The sequence below is a fragment of the Neoarius graeffei genome, chromosome 9 (assembly GCF_027579695.1).
Source record: "Neoarius graeffei isolate fNeoGra1 chromosome 9, fNeoGra1.pri, whole genome shotgun sequence".
Lineage (NCBI taxonomy): Eukaryota > Metazoa > Chordata > Actinopteri > Siluriformes > Ariidae > Neoarius > Neoarius graeffei.
The window spans coordinates 12,522,081-12,542,980 of record NC_083577.1 but is presented as its reverse complement, the minus strand read 5'-3'; the positions used below and the strand labels follow the sequence as shown (position 1 = coordinate 12,542,980).

General features: G+C 37.4%; 1 protein-coding gene across 1 annotated transcript in view; it reads left to right on the top strand.

Moving 5' to 3' along the window:
- The first annotated feature begins 928 nt into the window (after nt 1–928).
- The window catches only part of abca12 (ATP-binding cassette, sub-family A (ABC1), member 12), a 253,058-nt gene continuing 233,086 nt past the window's right edge, over nt 929–20,900 (top strand). The window contains exons 1-4 of the mRNA XM_060929010.1: nt 929–1,194; nt 2,143–2,246; nt 5,189–5,282; nt 19,933–20,086. Of these exons, the coding sequence (XP_060784993.1) occupies nt 2,178–2,246; nt 5,189–5,282; nt 19,933–20,086 (317 nt within the window). The 5' untranslated portion in view covers nt 929–1,194; nt 2,143–2,177. The remainder of the gene's footprint in view (nt 1,195–2,142; nt 2,247–5,188; nt 5,283–19,932; nt 20,087–20,900) is intronic.

The window sequence follows — 20,900 nt, the reverse complement described above, 5'->3', positions numbered from 1 at the left end:
CAGTCTCCTCCCCGATGGTAGCAGACTGAAGAGGCTGTGAGACTGGTGGGTGGGGTCACCTGCAATCCTGATGGCTTTGCGGGTGAGGTGGGAGTTATGTAATGTCTATTTACATATTAAAATACTAAAAAACAATAAAATTAATAGATAATTTAATTATCTATTTGAGAGTGGGAGATATTTGGGAGATTTAATAGACAGGGACAGGCGGGTTACTCTGACTTCTTTTTGCTTTTCAAAGTCATGTCTTTTATTTGTTCTTGTACTGAGACACATCTGTCACAGGTGCAGCCTCTTTGTCACTTATCTCCCCAGCTGCCCTCTCTATCCATTCCACAGACCACGCTTGACCCTGACCCCACTTCTGCCACTGCCTCCACAATTATCTACACTACAGCAAAACATTAATCCAACTCCATCGACTGCACTTATTACTTTAATACTAACTAAAATTACATTTGCAAAGCATAACATTTAACATAATACATCATAAGTAGTGTGAATTAAGGAAATGACTGTTTTTATAATAATGAAAATAACGATCACTAAAAATAAAGATACAGCAGACAGGTAACAGCATTTACATCTGATGATGTGAGCTGACTTTAATAAATTATCGTTTATGTTTTAAAATGTTTTAATTTCATTTATGCTAATTTTTGTGGCCTTATTTTCAGTCATGGATGAAATGAACCTTAGTTAATGTCGGAGCTGGTTATTTGGTTATATAGAGTTTATTATTATTATTATTATTATTATTATTATTATTAGTAGTAGTAGTAGTAGTAGTAGTAGTAACAGAACTTTTTCACAATACTGAGCTTACACTTGCTTCATCTCTCTCTCTCTCTCTCTCTCTCTCTCTCTCTCTCTCTCTCACGCACACACACACACAAAACAAAAAACAAAAAACTGGCCAGACAGGCTGTGTGAGCAGAGCAACAGGTTCACAGATTACCTTATTCCACCTGTACATATCTACAAAAAAGGAAAAGACAACCTTCCCTCATTTATTGTAACAGATCTCACCATAGTGGAATCTCCTACAGGATTAACTTCAACACTCAACTCCTGTCTTCATTTCTAACACTGTTTTTATTGCTGCTCACATGGAGTCTACACTCTGCTAGGATTTGCCTGACCTGCAACATGTTCTATGTTTCTCAGATCTGCTTCTTCGTCCAATAAACCGAGGTACAGACACACAAATTAGATAAAATCAGGTCAAATAAGATCAGACCTCTGTAATGGAGGAAATCAGAGATTATGAGTGTGTGCCTTTGGGATTTGAATGTTTACTCTGGAAAGAATATCAGGTTGGTTTGGTGTTTAACATTGCCAGATATTTTATGAAATGCAACATAGTGGATAATTTTACTATGATTTGTGAAATGGCAAGAAAAAAATGTATAAAGATATTTATAAGGAAGAATTGTAAGAATTTTCTGTATACACTGTCAGAAATAATGGGACCAAACAGTACTTCTTATACCTTTATAATAATTATATATATATATATATATATATATATATATATATATATATATATATATATATATATATATATATATATATTTCACCTGGAAATGTGACTATACTTCACTGTACCTTTAAAATGAACTTACTGGACATTATTTAAGGTTTCATGGACCTGTGAAACATTATTCAAAAGATAATTCAAGGTAAACATCATGCACTTTCCCAGGTAAAGGTTACATGAAAGGAAAATAATCCATGATCAGTTACTGTGACTATTCTGAAGGTGATTATTTTCCTTTAACGGCACATCTTGAAGTTGTTATTCCTCTTATACCACAGCAATTCACCAACAGTAAAAAAACAAAAAACAAAACACACACACACAAAAAAAATCAGTGACGTTGTGCTTTTTATCCATTTATAGTTACATCCAGTGTTGTGAAAAGTCCATGAAACAAGCACAGTTCTCATTATCACTAATGTTATAATGGCTTCTCTCTCTCTCTCTCTCTCTCTCTCTCGAATTTAATATGGCTTCTGATTTCTAAAATATTAACATGAGTTAATTTCATATCTTGTGTAATGGGAATCCATTATATTTCTTGGATTAAAATAATTTTTAAAGAATGACTGTATTTGTGGTTCTGTTTTTTTCTGTTTAAGATATTTTATCCGTGGTCTGGGTCTTCCTCTCACTGATGGCTGGATTCTTCCAGCAGTTACGACTCCTTCTTTGGAAAAATGGCCTGGGGGTCATCAGGCAGCCGGTGAGTTACCCAGTACAGTACAGTACACTGTGTAATGTACAATACAGTAAAGTGTGCAGTATAGTACAGTGCAAAGTATAGTGTACAGCACAGTATAGTGTATAGTATAGTGCACAGTGTATAGTACAGTGTAGTAAAATGTACAATCCAATATAGTATGCAGCATAGTATAGTGTATAGTATATTGTACGGTGTACAGTACAGTATAGTGTACGGTATAGAGCAGTGTATAATGTAGTGAACAGTACAGTATAATATCGGCATAGTGTAGAGTATAGTGCATAGTATAGTGTACAGTACAGTACAATATATTATAGCATACAGTATAGCATAGGATGTACAGTACAGTGTAATGTACAGTGTAGTATAGTGTACAGTATGGTATCATGTGCAGTATATTATAGTGTGCAGTATCGTATACAGTGTAGTATAGTATACAGTGCAGTACAGTACAGTGTAGTATAGTATTGGACGTTGTTTTAGTATACACACTATACTATGCTGCATACTATATTGTATTGTACATTTTACTACACTGTACAGTATACTGTGCACTATACTATACACTATACTGTGTTGTACACTATACTATACACTATACTATACACACTGTTTTAGTTATGTATTGGGCATTATTTAATATACACATTGTTTTTATACTTATGGGGCTTCAACCAGGCGTGGAAAATTGTACTTTAGGAAAAGTATAAGAACTGTGTTAAAATCTTCCCCAATTAAAAGTAGAAGTACAGACCCAAAAATCTACTTGCGTGAAAGTCAAAGAGAATCTATGTTTAAACGGACTCAAAAATTCAAAATTAAAAAGTAAATATTTCAACTGATTGAAAAAGCTGACCACATGTTCATCATGAACAGACATGCATTTAACAAGCTAACTTACAAAACTTAACTAACTAGCAAATTTAACAAATTAAATTACAAAACCTAACCAACTATATTCAAGTAAACAAGTTAACAAGCCAACAATGAACAGATAACTTCAACAAAATAGACTTCATGCTAAAACTATAAAGAATGTCCTGGTTACACAATTGCACTTTTTGACCATATAGGACACAGTTATAGAAGTGAGTTACTGTGTTTATAATCACGTTATCTGTTATCACCTAGATGAGGATGGGTTCCCTTTTGAGTCTGGGTCCTCTCAAAGGTTCTTCCTCATATTGTCTCAGGGAATTTTTCCTCACCACCATCGCCTCATGCTTGTTCATAAGGGATACATTTATAAATTCACATGTTTAAAATTTATATCTGGAATTTATAATTTATAAATTATGTAATTTATAAGGCAAGGGCCTTTCTGTTACCCCTTTTCCACCAAATCAGTTCCAGGGCTGGCTCGGGGCCAGTGCTGGTGCTGGTTCACAACTCGTTCAACTTGCGAGCCAGCTGAGAACCAGTTTGCTTTTCCATAGCTCACGGTGCTAAGGGGAGACACGTCATTACGTCGCTGTATACGTCGGTTACGTCGCTACGTTTGCATAAACCTTGGTGCGAATATCGAAGCAAAAACAACGCGGAAGAAGCAGCAGCAGCAACAACAACAACAATAATAATAATGGATGACTTCACATTTGTACAGCTGCTGATTCTCGTCACTTAAAAATGGCGATCTTTCGCAGTCTTGTTATTGTTGTTGGTCTTAACAACTCCTCCCCCCCCGCTGACATAAGCGGTTCTTTCCTCTGGCCCAGCAGAGAGTTGGTGCTAGCCTGGAACTGGTTTTTCTGGCCCCAGAGCCAGTTCTTTGTCAGTGGAAACAGAAAACCCAGTTCCAAACTAAGCACTGGCCCCAAACCAGCCCTGGAACTGCTTTGGTGGAAAAGGGGCATGTGTGGAGTTTGCATGTTCTCCCCGTGTCTGTGTGGGTTTCCTCCGGGTGCTCCGGTTTCCCCCACAATGCAAAGACATGCTGTTAGGTTGATGTGGGGTGGCCTTGGGCTGAGGTGCCCTTGAGCAAGGTACCTGACCCTTGACTGCTCCCCGGGGGCTCTGGTGTGGCTGCCCACTGCTCTGAGTGTGTGCGTGTGTTCACTGCTTCAGATGGGTTAAATGCAGAGGATGAATTTCACTGTGCTTGAAGTGTGCATGTGACGAATAAAGGTTTCTTATATATTTCTGGAAAGCTGCTTTGTGACAGTGTCCATTGTTAAAAGCGCTATACAAATAAAATTGAATTGAATAAACTCTGTAAGTTAACAAGCAACCTTACAAAATTTAAATAGCTAGATAATTAATTAACAAAATAGATTACAAAACTTAATAATAACAAATAAATAGTTTATTAAAAACTATTACAAAATAGTTAGTTACAAAACTTAACTAACTAGCTAATTTCCAAAACATAACTACCTACCAAATTTAACAAGCACATATGCAAAATTTAACGAGCTAGTTAATTTGACAAAACTTACAAATTACAAAACTTAACTACCAAGCTAACTTACAAATCTTAAGTAACAACCTATGTTAACAAGCTAACTTAAAAAATGTAACTAGCTAATTAATTTAACAAGCTAATAAACAAAGCTTAAATATCTACCTAATTTAACAAGAAAGTTTTACAAAATTGAACTAGCAAGCTTATCTGACTAACTTAATGACAATATTTAACTAGCTACCTAAATTACCAAGCTAATTAACAAATAAATATTTTTTTAGCCAAATGTAAATGTCACTTTGAAGTACTCTGAAGGCCAAATTAGTAAAAATATGAGGAATGAAAAAGGATTAAAATAAAAACTATTTTTTGGAAGTGTAATTGGGTAAAAGTATTCGGTTTCAAATCTTTCAAAAGATTAGTGAAGTAATTAAGTTACTTATGCCCATATTTTCAACAGCAGCCAGTATTTTAAACCGTGTGGTTACTGGTCTGAAATCAGGAAAAGGAGTTTAATTAAAGGTGTGATTTTGGTTCTCAGGGCTGGTCTCTAGTTCTCCTCATCTGGCCTGTTGTGATCTTCATCATCTTAGCCATCACGCGCTTGCAGTTTCCTCCAATACTCAGAGACACATGTAAGTCAAGCGCTCATTTCATTTCACACCCTGAGGACATGTCCTGCAAATTCACTTGATGACATCACTTCCTGAATGAGTATGGAATTTGTGCTGGTTTTGAAATGCATACAGTCAGAATAAAACACGAGGATGGTTAAGGGTTCTAGCCTTGCAAAGGGTTTTACTGTTCTGCTGTAGGACTTTAATTAGGATCCTTAATGAGTCATCCAAACTAAAGAACTCTTTTAATGTAACCTTTTCTTTCTAAGAGATTTCAGTATTTCAAGGTATGTGTACAAAAAGGTTCATTGATGGTTGTTTGATGGTGAACTAGTTCTAGAAAGGAAAAGCCTATGTTGGAGAACCCTCTGTTTTACAGAGGAAATTTATGGGTTCCTCTAGAAAACAGGTAGAACTTTTTTCTTCAGAGTATAGATACTGATCGTGCCAATTTTAGATTTGCAGATTTAGTAACAGTGCCATCTCATTCCTGTGTCCATGGCATGCTAGCAGAACATTTCTGAACATTACAGTTTTCTGAAATTATGATTTCTTTTGGTTCAATTTCTGAATCTTTATTAGAATTTTTAAAAAATAATTTTTATAAAGGATGTTCTGAGAATGATTTAACGACTTTTCTTGACAACTGTTATTTTTCAATGTGCTATACAAATACAGTGGTGCTTGAAAGTTTGTGAACCCTTTTGAATTTTATATATTTCTGCATAAATATGACCTAAAACATCATCAGATTTTCACACAAGTCCTAAAAGTAGATAAAGAGAACCCAGTTAAACAAATGAGACAAAAATATTATACTTGGTCATTTATTTATTGGGGCGGCACAGTGGTGTAGTGGTTAGCGCTGTCGCCTCACAGCAAGAAGGTCCTGGGTTTGAGCCCCGGGGCCGGCGAGGGCCTTTCTGTGTGGAGTTTGCATGTTCTCCCCGTGTCCGCGTGGGTTTCCTCCGGGTGCTCCGGTTTCCCCCACAGTCCAAAGACATGCAGGTTAGGTTAACTGGTGACTCTAAATTGACCGTGAATGTGATTGTGAATGGTTGTCTGTGTCTATGTGTCAGCCCTGTGATGACCTGGCGACTTGTCCAGGGTGTACCCCGCCTTTCGCCCGTAGTCAGCTGGGATAGGCTCCAGCTTGCCTGCGACCCTGTAGAAGGATAAAGCGGCTAGAGATAATGAGATGAGATGAGATTTATTTATTGAGGATAATGATCCAATATTACATATCTGTGAGTGGAAAGAGTATGTGAATCTTTGCTTTCAGTATCTGGTGTGACCCCCTTGTGCAGCAATAACTGCAACTAAACGTTTCCGGTAACTGTTGATCAGTCCTGCACACCGGCTTGGAGGAATTTTAGCCCATTCCTCCATTCAGAATAGCTTCAACTCTGGGATATTGATGGGTTTCCTTACATGAACTACTTGCTTCAGGTCCTTCCACAACATTTCGATTTGATTAAGGTCAGGACTTTGACTTGGCCATTCCAAAACATTAACTTTATTCTTCTTTAACCATTCCTTGGTAGAATGACTTGTGTGCTTAGGGTCATTGTCTTGTTGCATGACCCACCTTCTCTTGAGATTCAGCTCATGGACAGATGTCCTGACATTTTCCTTTAGAATTCACTGGTATAATTCATAATTCATTGTTCCATCAATGATGGCAAGCCATCCTGGCCCAGATGCAACAAAACAGACCCAAACCATGATACTACCACCACCATGTTTCACAGATGGGATAAGGTTCTTATGCTGGAATGCAGTGTTTTCCTTTCTCCAAACATAACGCTTCTCATTTAAACCAAAAAGTTCTATTTTGGTCTCATCCATCCACAAAACATTTTTTCTAGTAGCCTTCTGGCTTGTCCACATGATCTTTAGCAAACTGCAGATGAGCAGCAATGTTTTTTTGGAGAGCGGTGGCTTTCTCCTTGCAACCCTGCCGTGCACACCATTGTTGTTCAGTGTTCTCCTGATGGTGGACTCATGAACATTAACATTAGCCAATGTGAGAGAGGCCTTCAGTTGCTTAGAAGTTACCCTGGGGTCCTTTGTGACCTCGCCGAATATTACACGCCTTGCTCTTGGAATGATTTTTGTTGGTCGACCACTCCTGGGGAGGGTAACAATGGTCTTGAATTTCCTCCATTTGTACACAATCTGTCTGACTGTGGATTGGTGGAGTCCAAACTCTTTAGAGATGGTTTTATAACCTTTTCCAGCCTGATGAGCATCAACAATGCTTTTTCTGAGGTCCTCAGAAATCTCCTTTGTTTGTGCCATGATACACTTCCACAAACGTGTTGTGAAGATCAGACTTTGATAGATCCCTGTTCTTTAACTAAAACAGGGTGCCCACTCACACCTGATTGTCATCCCATTGATTGAAAACACCTGACTCTAATATCACCTTCAAATTAACTGCTCATCCTAGAGGTTCACATACTTTTGCCACTCACAGATATGTAATATTGGATCATTTTCCTCAATAAATAAATGACCAAGTATAATATTTTTGTCTCATTTGTTTAACTGGGTTCTCTTTATCTACTTTTAGGACTCGTGTGAAAATCTGATGAGGATTTATGCATATTTATGCAGAAATATAGAAAATTCTAAAGGGTTCACAAACTTTCAAGCACCACTGTATGTATATATATATATATATATATATATATATATATATATATATATATATATAAAATTTCTATCTATCCACATTCACTAGATATGAGCAATCGCGCACTCTGATTGGCTACTCTATTCCTAGGATATCAGCTCATGTACCATAAGTTGGGAAAAACAAAAAGACTGTTCTTTTGTTGCCTAATATATCCCACCCCTTCACAGGTGCCATTGTAATGAGATTATCAACATTATTCACTTCACCTGTCAGTTGTTTTTATGTTATGGCTGATTGGTCTGTAAGGCTTCCAGTCTGTACAGAAGAAGCCAAAGGAGCCTTCAGAGTTCTCGAGTTAACTTTTTTTTTATAAGGTATGTCTGTATGCCAGTACCTGTTCATATACAGATATAAAATGGTTTTGCAGTAGCTATTTCCATAGTTATGGGTTCTTTGCTTGTTATTAAGGTTCTACCTGGAACTCTTTATGATAATTATTGTACTTTTTGGATTTAACATTTAGAATGATTTTTAAAAGGAATATATATATATATATATATATATATATATATATATATATATATATATATATATATATATATATATATGTGTGTGTGTGTGTGTGTGTGTGTGTGTTATTTACCACCTGGGAGGTTCTTATCATGAAATACCGTGACTGAGGTCTTGAAAGTACTGACCGAGGCCCTCTGGGCCGAGGTCAGTATTCAAGGCCGAGGTCACGGTATTTCACCATACGGACCGACCTTAAGCTGGTAAATAATATATTTATTTTTTTCTTTACCAAATTCTAACAGAAAACGAGAGCGCCCAAAAGGGAAAACCGAGCGGAGCCGCCATTTTGAATCCTCATTCACGGCTGTAATGCAAATTGCTTTCTCTTTGGTATACAAGTGCACTTCCATGGCAGGAAAAAACTACATTTTGCTGCCTATGTAGTCCCCTATTTATACAAAATTGAGTCATTCAGGATTCAGCCATGTTTTTGCTTAGCGTTAGCAAGTTAGAGGTTTTTAGCTTTCTCCTGAAATGTTTTCTTTTATTTTGTCTTCCTCAGGGTAGTAAAACTCGCTTTTGCTGTGAACACTGTCGTTATCGCTATCCATGCTGCAAAATTAATGCAATTTTCCTGAGAAATGCTGGCAAAAATTTATAAGGTTTTTGATAATCTTATAAATAAATTTTATAAAAAAAAGATAAATGTTGACAAAAAATGCTACTATGTTTGTTGTTGTGAACGAGCAAGTCGCCAGAGGCCCATAACCGGGGTCCATAACTGGGGTCCGTATCATAGGATATGGACCCGCTCGCCAGCCAATCAGAGCACAGGGTTTGTTGGAACCCGCACCACGAAAAAAATAAACCAATTTATTTTTAATTATAATTTTTAGCCACACAGGTTATTGGTATAATTACCGGTTCTACCTGGAACCCTTTCTGATAAGGAACTCCTGTGCTGTAGAAGGTTTAAGAAGAAGAAGAAGAAGACTTGACACCTTTATTTTTAGGACATTTTTTTCTGTAAGAATGTAAAGAACACAACAATTCTCGACAACAACTCAACAGGCTTCTTCCTGTCTCACTCTTAATAAAACTATTATGTTTCTTGTTCCACTGAATGAGTACAATAGGAGGTGGATTTATGTGTAATGTGACGCTGTGGCTCATTCATTATCATCAGAACTTTCTTTAGATGCTCTCTGTCTCATTAATCTGCATACAAACAATCACAAATTTAGCCATGCCTCATATGGAGATCCTCATTCATGGAGATAATAACTAGAATTAGAAGGTGCTGATGTGATGATTGTTTATGGTTTGTTCTACTTGGCATGATGTATGGTGTTTTTTTCCCATGTATTGTGAACAGTGACACAGTGAGAGGTGTGAAAAACCCGGGAACTCAGTTGTGTTTTGCTTGAAAAGTGAGCTGCAACAGGATCCTGCTTCAAACTCAAACTCCACTGGGGTATTATTCTTATCCACAGTGTTGTTGTCTCGTGACTGGCCTCCATTGGGAGTCAGTGTGCTTTCTGTGATCTCTTTCTTCCTTTTGTCCAGCTCGTTTGCATAGATATGTGACATCCAGGGAATATGGATAAAGATTATTAAGATAAGACAGGTCTTCATCAGGAAGGGGCTCAACAAGTGTACGGATCAGATCTTAAAAAAACAAACAAAAAAAAGTATTTGTTCTTTGCTACATTGACATTACAAAGTTGAAGAGATGTGAATCTGATTTTCCGCCTTCATGTGAAAGAGATCTGAAAGAGATTTTTTCCTTATGATAGACTCCATGGCTTGCTGGGTAATGTTCACAGATCCAGGATCTCCTGTTTTATCCTGAGCTCGGGTTACTGTCTGTGCGGAATGTCACGTGTTCTGCCCGTATTGGTTTCCACCCACCTCTAAAATCATTCCAACTGGTGGATTGACTACACTGAATTTCCCCTATGAGGGTGTGAATGTATATATATGTGTGTGTGTGTGTGTGTGTGTGTGTGTGTGTGTGTGTGTGTGTGTGTGTGTGCTCTGTGATGGACTAGTCAGTGGTGGCTCCTGAATTTTTTTTCAGGGGGGGCAATTTTCCCCCGTTATGTCTACACGGACCATAAATGTCCACAGGACTGAAGTAAATTGACCTAGGTAGCAAGTCAATAGTCAACCAAACCCAGAAAAACACCACGGTGACTGGAGCCCTCAGTTTCATCTTTGCCTCGTAGAGCTAACTCGAACACTCCACAAAATTTCACGCACTGGATGAGCCGGTTTAATATGTGCCTGTTCTTGCTCACCTCATCGTTGTGGCGGTGAACTGCTAGCCTGTAGCCCTCATCTGGTTGTGTAGCGATGTTCAGTCTCCCAAAAGCCAAAAATTTCAGGCAGCTGCCCATGTGAATCTTTGATGACTCATGTTTTTTTATTTTCTCCGACAAATGATGCATGTCCGAAACTCCAGTGACCATCCAAGCAGTGTTGTCCGTGGAGCCACCTCCAGGGTGCAAAAGTAAGCAGGGGTAGCAGAAAAGCGCTGAGGCGTCCTTGCAGCCAGCTTGCCAGGATTTGCGCTGGCACCATGTTGAAGTAAAACCTCAAGTATATGATTCCCCCCCTTGTCGAAATTTGTTTTATGTTTAGATTTGGTCGAGGGGGGCCCAGCTTGTTTTGTTGCCAATTTAGCTCGATTTGATCGCTGACTAAATGGAACTTCTTTTAAGGACCGCACTGAATTGCTTTCTGCATCCATAGACATATAAACATAGACGCCGCATTGAGCTGGTGGCCCCGTTGCTGGGATACGTCAGAGTGTCCGCCATATTTGATGTGGCAAATCTTCCCCGTAAACCAATGCAAGTAAATGGACTGAACTTCATAAAGCCCCTTTCTACAATAATATTTAACTCGATGCCTTTTATTCACCCATTAAGACACACACGTATATATTTGGGAAACAAACAGGCATCAAAACGACACATATAACTTTTAATGTGATGGTTATAAATAGTGTGCAAAATACCCTGTACACCGCAAACTAGCGACAGATATGTGATAGATAGCTCAGGTAAGCTAATCAGTCAGCATACCGTAGCAAGCTACCAAAACCTGAGGCCTCAATAACCAACCTACAAGACTGAATATGATAAATGATGGAAATAGTGGAAAAACTGGAAATAGTGAATGAAAATAAAAATGTACTGTTTTATTTATTGAGTCACCACACAGACCTACTCTCGTTGAATAAAGTGAGCTGAATGGCCGCCAAACTGAGTTCGGCCAGGTTCTAACGTCATACCAAAACAAAATACATCACTGATTCCTTCACATTCAGAAAGGTTAAAAACATTCATCATACATTCAAAAACATTCATCATAGTGTAGCACTGTATTATCTAATTCTCACTGCTTATAACTATACACCTACCCAGTGGAGATGAGCTGGGAAACTGAAGACTGAAGGAACAGTAATGAAAAGTATTTTTCCAGTCTCACCTGTGAAAGGTAATCCCATGTGATCTCGTTCGGACGGTAAACCTGTTGGTACAGTTAAACGCAGCACATGAATGAGGCATCTTTATCTCATCTCATCTCATTATCTGTAGCCACTTTATCCTGTTCTACAGGGTTGCAGGCAAGCTGGAGCCTATCCCAGCTGACTACGGGCGAAAGGCGGGGTACACCCTGGACAAGTCGCCAGGTCATCACAGGGCTGACACATAGACACAGACAACCATTCACACTCACATTCACACCTACGGTCAATTTAGAGTCACCAGTTAACCTAACCTGCATGTCTTTGGACTGTGGGGGAAACCGGAGCACCCGGAGGAAACCCACGCGGACACGGGGAGAACATGCAAACTCCGCACAGAAAGGCCCGGACCTTCTTGCTGTGAGGCGACAGCGCTAACCACTATACCACCGTGCCGCCCTGAGGCATCTTTATTCTCGGCTAATCTCCACTTTGCCACATCCAATATGGCGGCGAGGATGACGTATGATTCTACGCAGAATGCGGCATCTATGTTTATATGTCTATGTCCGCATCCATCTCACCTCAGAAACTGAGCGGATCGAACGCAACTTTGCTGCGCTTCGCAGTGACATAAGCACGTTAGGGTAAGCCCCCCCCCCCCCCCCCGGAACCCATAGAGATTGCATTGAAGTGTCAGTCAGGAGAAAAAAAATATATTAACATGGGACTCTATCAGTGAACTCTTGGGCGATTTTCAGCGTGACTGAAATCGCCCCAAAAGGGGCGGTACTCTAGAAGCAAGACCACCCTGATTGGACAATGATACCCAGAGACAGATTAAAATGGCCTCGAGCAGCGCTGGTGAAAGTTTGTTTTAAAAAAAGAAAAAAAACTTTTTTTTTTTCCGTTTTGGCAGTGCGTCGCCCAATCACCCTTATGCACCAGCCGCCCTTGGGACTAGTGTATTTCTTCCTCACACCTACCCAGTCAGTACATTTACATGCACACTAATATTGTATAGTAGTGTGGCACTGTGGGAGATGGCTGCCTCTCCAGTAACTCTGTAGTTTTTAGCTCTTTAAACCTCTTTTTTCCCCACCTTTTTACTTTTCTGCTTTTCTTACGAAGACATAGTGTGTTTTTAATTTTCCTGAGGGAAGCCTCCCAAAGGGATCAATAAAGTTCTATCTAATCTAATCTAATCTAATCCCACTACTGTATTATTCTGAATATGAAAAACCACATGAACTTCACGTGAAATATGTGGAAAATGTGTTTTGCACATGAGAAACATGTTATTTGCACATGGGAAACATGTGGTTGGACGGCACGGTGGTGTAGTGGTTAGCGCTGTCGCCTCACAGCAAGAAGGTCCGGGTTCGAGCCCCATGGCCGGCGAAGGCCTTTCTGTGCGGAGTTTGCATGTTCTCCCCGTGTCCACGTGGGTTTCCTCCAGGTGCTCCGGTTTCCCCCACAGTCCAAAGACATGCAGGTTAGGTTAACTGGTGACTCTAAATTGACCGTAGGTGTGAGTGTGAATGGTTGTCTGTGTCTATGGCTACATCCACACGACAACGGCAACGAGATTTTATTAAAAAAAATATCGCGTCCACATGGGCAACGGATCAGTAAAATATCAGGTACATATGGCAATGCAATGCTTGCTGAAAACGATGCAATACACATGCCACACCTCTACGTGCGCTGTAAGACGGTCCCATCGGAGACACCAGAACAATAGAAGAAGTAGGACGCATGCGCATAAACCCCTTCTTCTACCCGGCGTGAAGCAGTGTCAGGAACAAACGCACAACAACAAGAAGAAAATGGCTGCGACTACGCGAGGAAACCGTGCCTTCTGTGTGTACAAATTCGTTTTATTAGTGTGCATAGTTTTATATAACTTAATTTTCTTATTGTGTGAACATTTTGAAAAGCATTTTTATATAATTTATATAACTTTTTATATTGTGTGTGAACATTTTGAAAAGCAGTCTTATCCAATAAAAAAAAGAAATTCAAGAAATGGTTCAGTTACTTGTTTATTTAAAAGAAAAGCTGTATACAAAAGTGAATGCAATGCAGTGGTTCATACAAAACAGCGAGAGTGCTGCTTGTTCTAGTCATGTGGTTCTGACGTCATCGTAAACAAATCCGTTCTACTCATCCAGACGACTTCGCAACGGCGCCGTTGCCAGATTTTTCCACTCTGGAACCCGTTCTCATTTTGGGGCACCCAAAACGCCGGTGCCGTGTGGACGCCAGGCCGAAACGATAAACAATTTTATCAGATTCACCTCAATCCATTGCCGTGTGGACAGCCTCTATGTGTCAGCCCTGTGATGACCTGGCGACTTGTCCAGGGTGTACCCCGCCTTTTGCCCGTAGTCAGCTGGGATAGGCTCCAGCTTGCCTGCGACCCTGTAGAACAGGATAAAGCGGCTAGAGATAATGAGATGAGATGAGAAACGTGGTTTTGGCTCAATTTTATGTGAATCACATGTGGGAATGTTTTACACATGTGGTAACATGTTTTCCACATGTATTCCACATGTTACCACATGTGGTAACATGTGATCACATGAAATACATGGGAAATTTGTGTGTTTTTTCTGTAAGGGTTCGGAATTTGATACAGGTTGTGTAAACGTTATGCACAAAATGAATATTACATGCACAAAATATTAGATATTTAGATATTCTGATATTTAGGATATTTTTCAATTTGGATATTCTGAATTTCACATTTTTCCAATTTCTCCATGTAGGAGAGGGATATGTTGATAGTATTCAGGTTTTTAGGATAATTTGGACATTCTGACTGTAGCATTTTCCAATTAAGACATGTGGGATATGCCAATAGTATTCACATTTTTAGGATAATTTGGATATTCCGATTGTAGCATTTTCCGATGATGTGGGATATGCTGATATTCGGGTTTTTAGGATAATGTGGGTATTACGAATTTAGCATTTTCTGATTAGGACATGTAATATGCTGATATTATTCAGGTTTTTATGATAATTTGGATATTCCAAATTTATCATTTTCCGATGAAGATGTGGGATATGCCATTATTTGGGTTTTTAGGATAATTTAGATTCTCCAAATTTAGCATTTTCTGATTAAGACTTGTGGGATATACTGATAAGTATTCGGGTTTTTATGATAATTTGAATTTTCCCAATGTAGAATTTTCCGATTAAGATATATGGGATATGCTGATATTTTTCAGGTTTTTAGGATCATTTGGATATTCTGAATTAAGGATTTTCCAATTAAAACGTGGGATAAGGATATGCCGATATTACTTGGGTTTTTAGGATAATTTGATTATTATGAATTTTACATTTTCTGATTAAGAGATATGGAATATGTTGATAGTATTCAGGTTTTTAGGATAATTTGGATATTCCAAATTTAACATTTTTGATTAAAACATGTGGGATATGCCGCTATTATCTGGGTTTTTAAGATAATTTGGATATTCCAAATTGAGCATTTTCTGATTAAGACATCTGGGATATGCTGATAGTATTCAAGTTTTTAGGATAATTTGGATATACTGAATTTAGCATTTTCCAATTAAGATGTGGGATATGCCAATATTATCTGTGTTTTTAAGATAATTTGGATAATCCAAATTTAGCATTTTCCGATTAAGACGTGGAATGTGTTGATAGTACTCGGGTTTTTAGGATAATCTGGATATTCCGAATTTAGCATTTTCCAATGAAAACATCTGGGATATGCTGATATTATTCAGCTTTTTATGATAATTTGGATATTCAAAATTTAGCATTTTCCAATTAAGGTACACAAAGGGGTCCTTTGTGACCTCGCCGACTATTACACGCCTTGCTCTTGGAGTGATCTTTGTTGGTTGACCACTCCTGGGGAGGGTAATAATGGTCTTGAATTTCCTGCATTTGATAGATCCCTGTTCTTTAAATAAAACAGGGTGCCCACTCATACCTGACTGTCATCCCATTGATTGAAAACAACTGACTCTAATTTCACCTTCAAATTAACTGCTAATCCTAGAGGTTCACATACTTTTGCCACTGACAGATATGTAATATTGGATCATTTTCCTCAATAAATAAATGACCAAGTATAATATTTTTGTCTCATTTGTTTAACTGGGTTCTCTTTTTCTACTTTTAGGACTCGTGTGAAAATCTGATGAGGTCATATTTATGCAGAAATATAGAAAATTCTAAAGGGTTTACAAACTTTCAAGCACCACTGTACTTCTCTGTACCCTTTATATACTGATTGGGAACATATATGTAATGTTTTGGCCCTAAAAAGGTACTCATAGTTGCCTTGACGTCCAGTAATGAGCCTGAGGGGGTACATTAGTGTAGACTGTACCTTGGGGCAGAAGAATGGATTCCTACTGTAGCCCTATTTCTCACAGTGTAAATGTGTTGATGTAATGTAAATGTGAATGCTGAGATCAGAATTCCCAACACACTGTAATGCATAGTGGATATTACACAGTTGCATGACGATATGAAGTTTATCTTCGAGTGGTGAATGTATACATCACAAGTCAGTGAAGGGAACAAATGAAAGTATTTTCAACACAAGAAGATAAAGTTCATGTCCTCATACCACCATGTAATATTCTTTTTATTAGACAGACACATCCACACACAGAACAAAAATATGCAAGTTATTCAAAAGAATTTTAATTTTGAACCAATTCACCATTTTGACAATGCGTGTCCAGTCAGTGGGAAAACACTGGGAGTGACATCATAGTGAAACATCAGGAAATACAATGGAATATGATGGAATATGATATTTGATTTACATAAACGTATATGAAGTTAATATCAAAATTGTGGTTGGGGCAATTTTAGGTCATCAGGAAAGTCCTAGAGACATGTCCCCGCCATCTCTACAGTACATTACATCCATGATGATGACAGTGACAAAGAAATACTCTGTCACTTTCAAGCCTTGGTGCGTCAGATAAGAGATATTTTGTGGTTGCGACAGGTATAGAGATTCAATATATATTTTGTAATGAGGCTTGTAATATGCACATACTGTTCCCTTTGTGGGTGTGTAGGTACGGAAATACACAATGAGGAAATATTCAGAAACATTCTTATGAATGGAATATGTTTTAATCGAAATATGAAGGCACAAGACGTTTTACCGGTCTGGAGGAAGAATTTAGGAGTGACTTGGTGAAAACAAGACACAGGAATATTGTACACTTTAAGTAGAACCTGTTTGATTTTCAGCGGTTTGTCTTCATGGAGAACTAGAGTTTTAGTCATGTCAGTCCGAAAAACTGGAAGAACAAAAATGAGAAACTTCAGTCATAATAATAATACAGTATTTGAATTTCACTGCTGACTTTGATTCTGAATGTTTGAAACTCTGCCCACTTCACAATCACATCATGTGTCACATTATTATATATATATATATATATATATATATATATATATATATATATATATATATATATATAAAAAAACAAACCTATTTTCACCTTTAAAGTGGTAGTCATGTTGTGTAAATCAAATGGTGCTAACCCACCAAAAATCCATTTTAATTCCAGCTTGTAATGTGACAAAACAGAACAAACACCAAGGGGGATGAATACTTTTGCAAGACACTGTACAGTATATACACAAAAATAAAAATGTTTCTAGCTATGATTTATGTCTCATTGAAACCTACAATTTTATAAACCACATTTACAAGAGTGGAAGAACATGAAATATTTTTTTCCTCTGAACAAAACAACAACATCAACAACAACAACAACAACAACAACAAAAATGCTGTTTCTATATTAAGGAAATTAATATTTAATAAATGAACAGATTCACTGAATTAAATGATTAAATGATGAATAATGTGAAATAAAATTAACTTGTTCAATTCAAATATTATGCGATAACTACATTTCTTTTTTTAAATTAAGAATATAAATTGATTCACATTTATTAAAACATGGCCACAGTCGTAAATAAATGCATTTCTTTAAAAAAAAAAGTTGAATACAGAAAACACTTCAGAATATGAATAAGAATGTTAGCAATCCCTTGACAAAGACAGAATTTTATCTTTGTTAGTTAATCAATCAATCAATCAATCAATCAATCAATCAATCAATCAATCAATCAATCAATTTAAAATAGGGTTTGGGTTAGGGTAATAATATTATATTTCTGTTCTTTCTCTTGGCCACAGCATGGTAATTAGGTAAATGCCTTAGGTGTGTTGTTAGAGAAATGGTATCCAATGCAGGCTCGTACCACTCTTGCATTCTAATCCCACACCCAGCACTGGAATATTTTCATTATTTTTAAACTTTGTCCTCTCCTACTGCTATGTCAGGTGTCAGGTGTTTCCTCTGTGTTTCAGAAAAGGTATTTGTTTTTCAGTTCTTGAAAAGATTTCTTTGAGCAGAAACTACAGTGATGTGATGAGCATGTTCACTGAAAACGTACAGTGCTTTACTTGGCGTGATGAACAGTAGTGTGCAAAAGTCTTAGGCACATGTAAAGAAATACTGTCGACCAAAAATGGCTTTAAAATAATGAAATGAAATGTTTCAGCATTAAAAAAAACTATAAACAGTAAGCAGTAAGCCATAATAAATGAAACAAAGTCAAGTGTGAGACAACCCTTTGCTTTAAAAGAAAAATAGTAGTCTCAGGTACAATAGTACAGTTTTATGCGGAAATGAGCTGTAGGTTTTACTGAGCATCTTGCAGAACTAGCCACAGTTCTTCTGGACACTTTGACTGTCACATTAGCTTCTTAATTTTGCACCAAAACCCAGTAGCCTTCATTATGTTTTCTTTTTTAATCTGGAAAGTGCTCTCTTATAGAATATGCTGCTCAAATGCAGACATTTTTTTTTTTCTGTAGCATTTCATTTGGTGCTGGAAAATGAATGTTTGGAACTCTAAAGTGTTTTTGTACTGACTTGATAATGTAGAAGTCATAAAAAAGAAATCTATTTTTATAAAACACCCTATTTTTTTCCCATAAAACACCATTTGTTATAAAACACCATTTGTATGGAAAAAAATAGGGTGCCAAGACTTTTGTAGAGTACTGTATATTTTGAGGACAGCTTGGAAAATATATTTGATTTGTCTTGCATTAAAATGGATATTAAATATCTCAGGATGAAAAAGGATCGACTGTACTCTTAGATGGAATGTGTAGAAAAATTACACTAATTATGTCAGGCACTCTTGTTTAGACATTTTGCGTCAATATTAAATAAAATTGTGTTGGAAGAATTCAGCTTTTATATGATTTTAAAATGAACACAACCTTTGAATTTGTTCACAATGTTCAATACAATGTGTGTAGACTGGATAATATTAAGTGATTACAACAGATCATTGGATGTATCCATGGACACTCATCATCTTGTGTTGCATGCGTTCATTAGCATAGCACGGTGTTGTAAAAACATGTGCATAACCTGAACAGTAAAGCTCAAAAAGTACAGCTTTGTGAGATTATTCAGCAATTCAGAATGTTCAAAGTCGAGTTGCCTGAGTTGCGTTCCAGTGCTTCTGCTCATAAAAACATGGATGTCCAGAGCAATGTCATATTCATATGGTTAATCTTGTCACCCATCAAGCAAGGATGTGTCCAGAGAATAACGCATCTCTTTTCCATGTTTGTATAATTGGGCTGAAATAATTGGAATAATGTTACAAATCTTACAAAAGTTTTGCCAAAGATAGATATCAAGTAAAAATTGAGTTGTATCAAATAGAAAATGATGCAAAGGGAAATTTGAGAACTCCGCCATTTTGTTGTCAGGTCTATTTATGTCTCGTGACCCAGATTTTTTAGTTGCAGTTTTCTCTGTTGGAGGTTTGTTTTTACGAGTTCAGAGTACAGCAGATTGCAGTGTAACAGTGTGCTAAGCATCCAGCATCACTGGATCTAGCATCAACTCAACAATATACTACAGATAGTGAAGTCATGATTCACAAGTGTCCTTAGCAAACTTTTTATCTCATCCTTTTTTCAGGCTATGTGGCCCCGAGGAACCTCCCGAGCGCAGGGTTCTTCCCCTTCCTGCAGTCTCTCATGTGTAATACTGACAGTTCCTGCTCTAGTATGTCCTACCTCCTGGACTCCAAATCAAAGAGCCGACGACAACGCAGGGATGTAAACGTACACAGGTATGAGATCATCCAGTGGTTGTGGTTTCAGTCCTCAGTGTAACAATGAATAATGTTTTATGCTACATTTTAAACAAATATATTCTTACTGGCTTATATTATATGATAAATTAGTCATGAGTAGCCTCAATGGCTGTACCAAGATCGACAAAAAACAAAAATTAATTTGTGATAAAAATAAAAAGATGTATGTTTGTGCATTAGGAGTTAAATACATTTTAGGAGAAGAGATTTTACTCCTGTAACCTGTTTATGTTAGGAGCAAATGATGAAGATTTGGAAAATTGGGGATAAATAAATTGAATTAGATGCAATTTTTAAAAACACACTCAAAATCAATCAATCAATCAATCAATCAATCAATCAATCAATCAATCAATCAATCAATCAACAAACCAAACAACCAAGCAATCAAAATACTAATTATGCAAGCAAGCAGCCAACCAACAAACCAATCATCCAACTGACCAAAAATCCAACCAACCAAGCAACCAACAAATCATCCAAACAACCAACTGGCCAGCCAACCAACCAAAAAATCAGTCAACCAACCAATCAACTGACCAACCAACAAATCATTCAACCAACTGACCAACCAACCAACCAACCAACAAATCATTCACCCAACCAACCAACTGGCCAACCAGCCAACCAACAAATCATTCAACCAACCAACCAACAAATCATTCAACCAACCAACCAATTTATAAATTTATTTTTTGATTTATATCGCACCTTTCTAACACACAAAGTTGCTTTACAAAATATGTAGCAAATTAATCAACAAACAAGTTAATTCAATTCACAGTGTAAT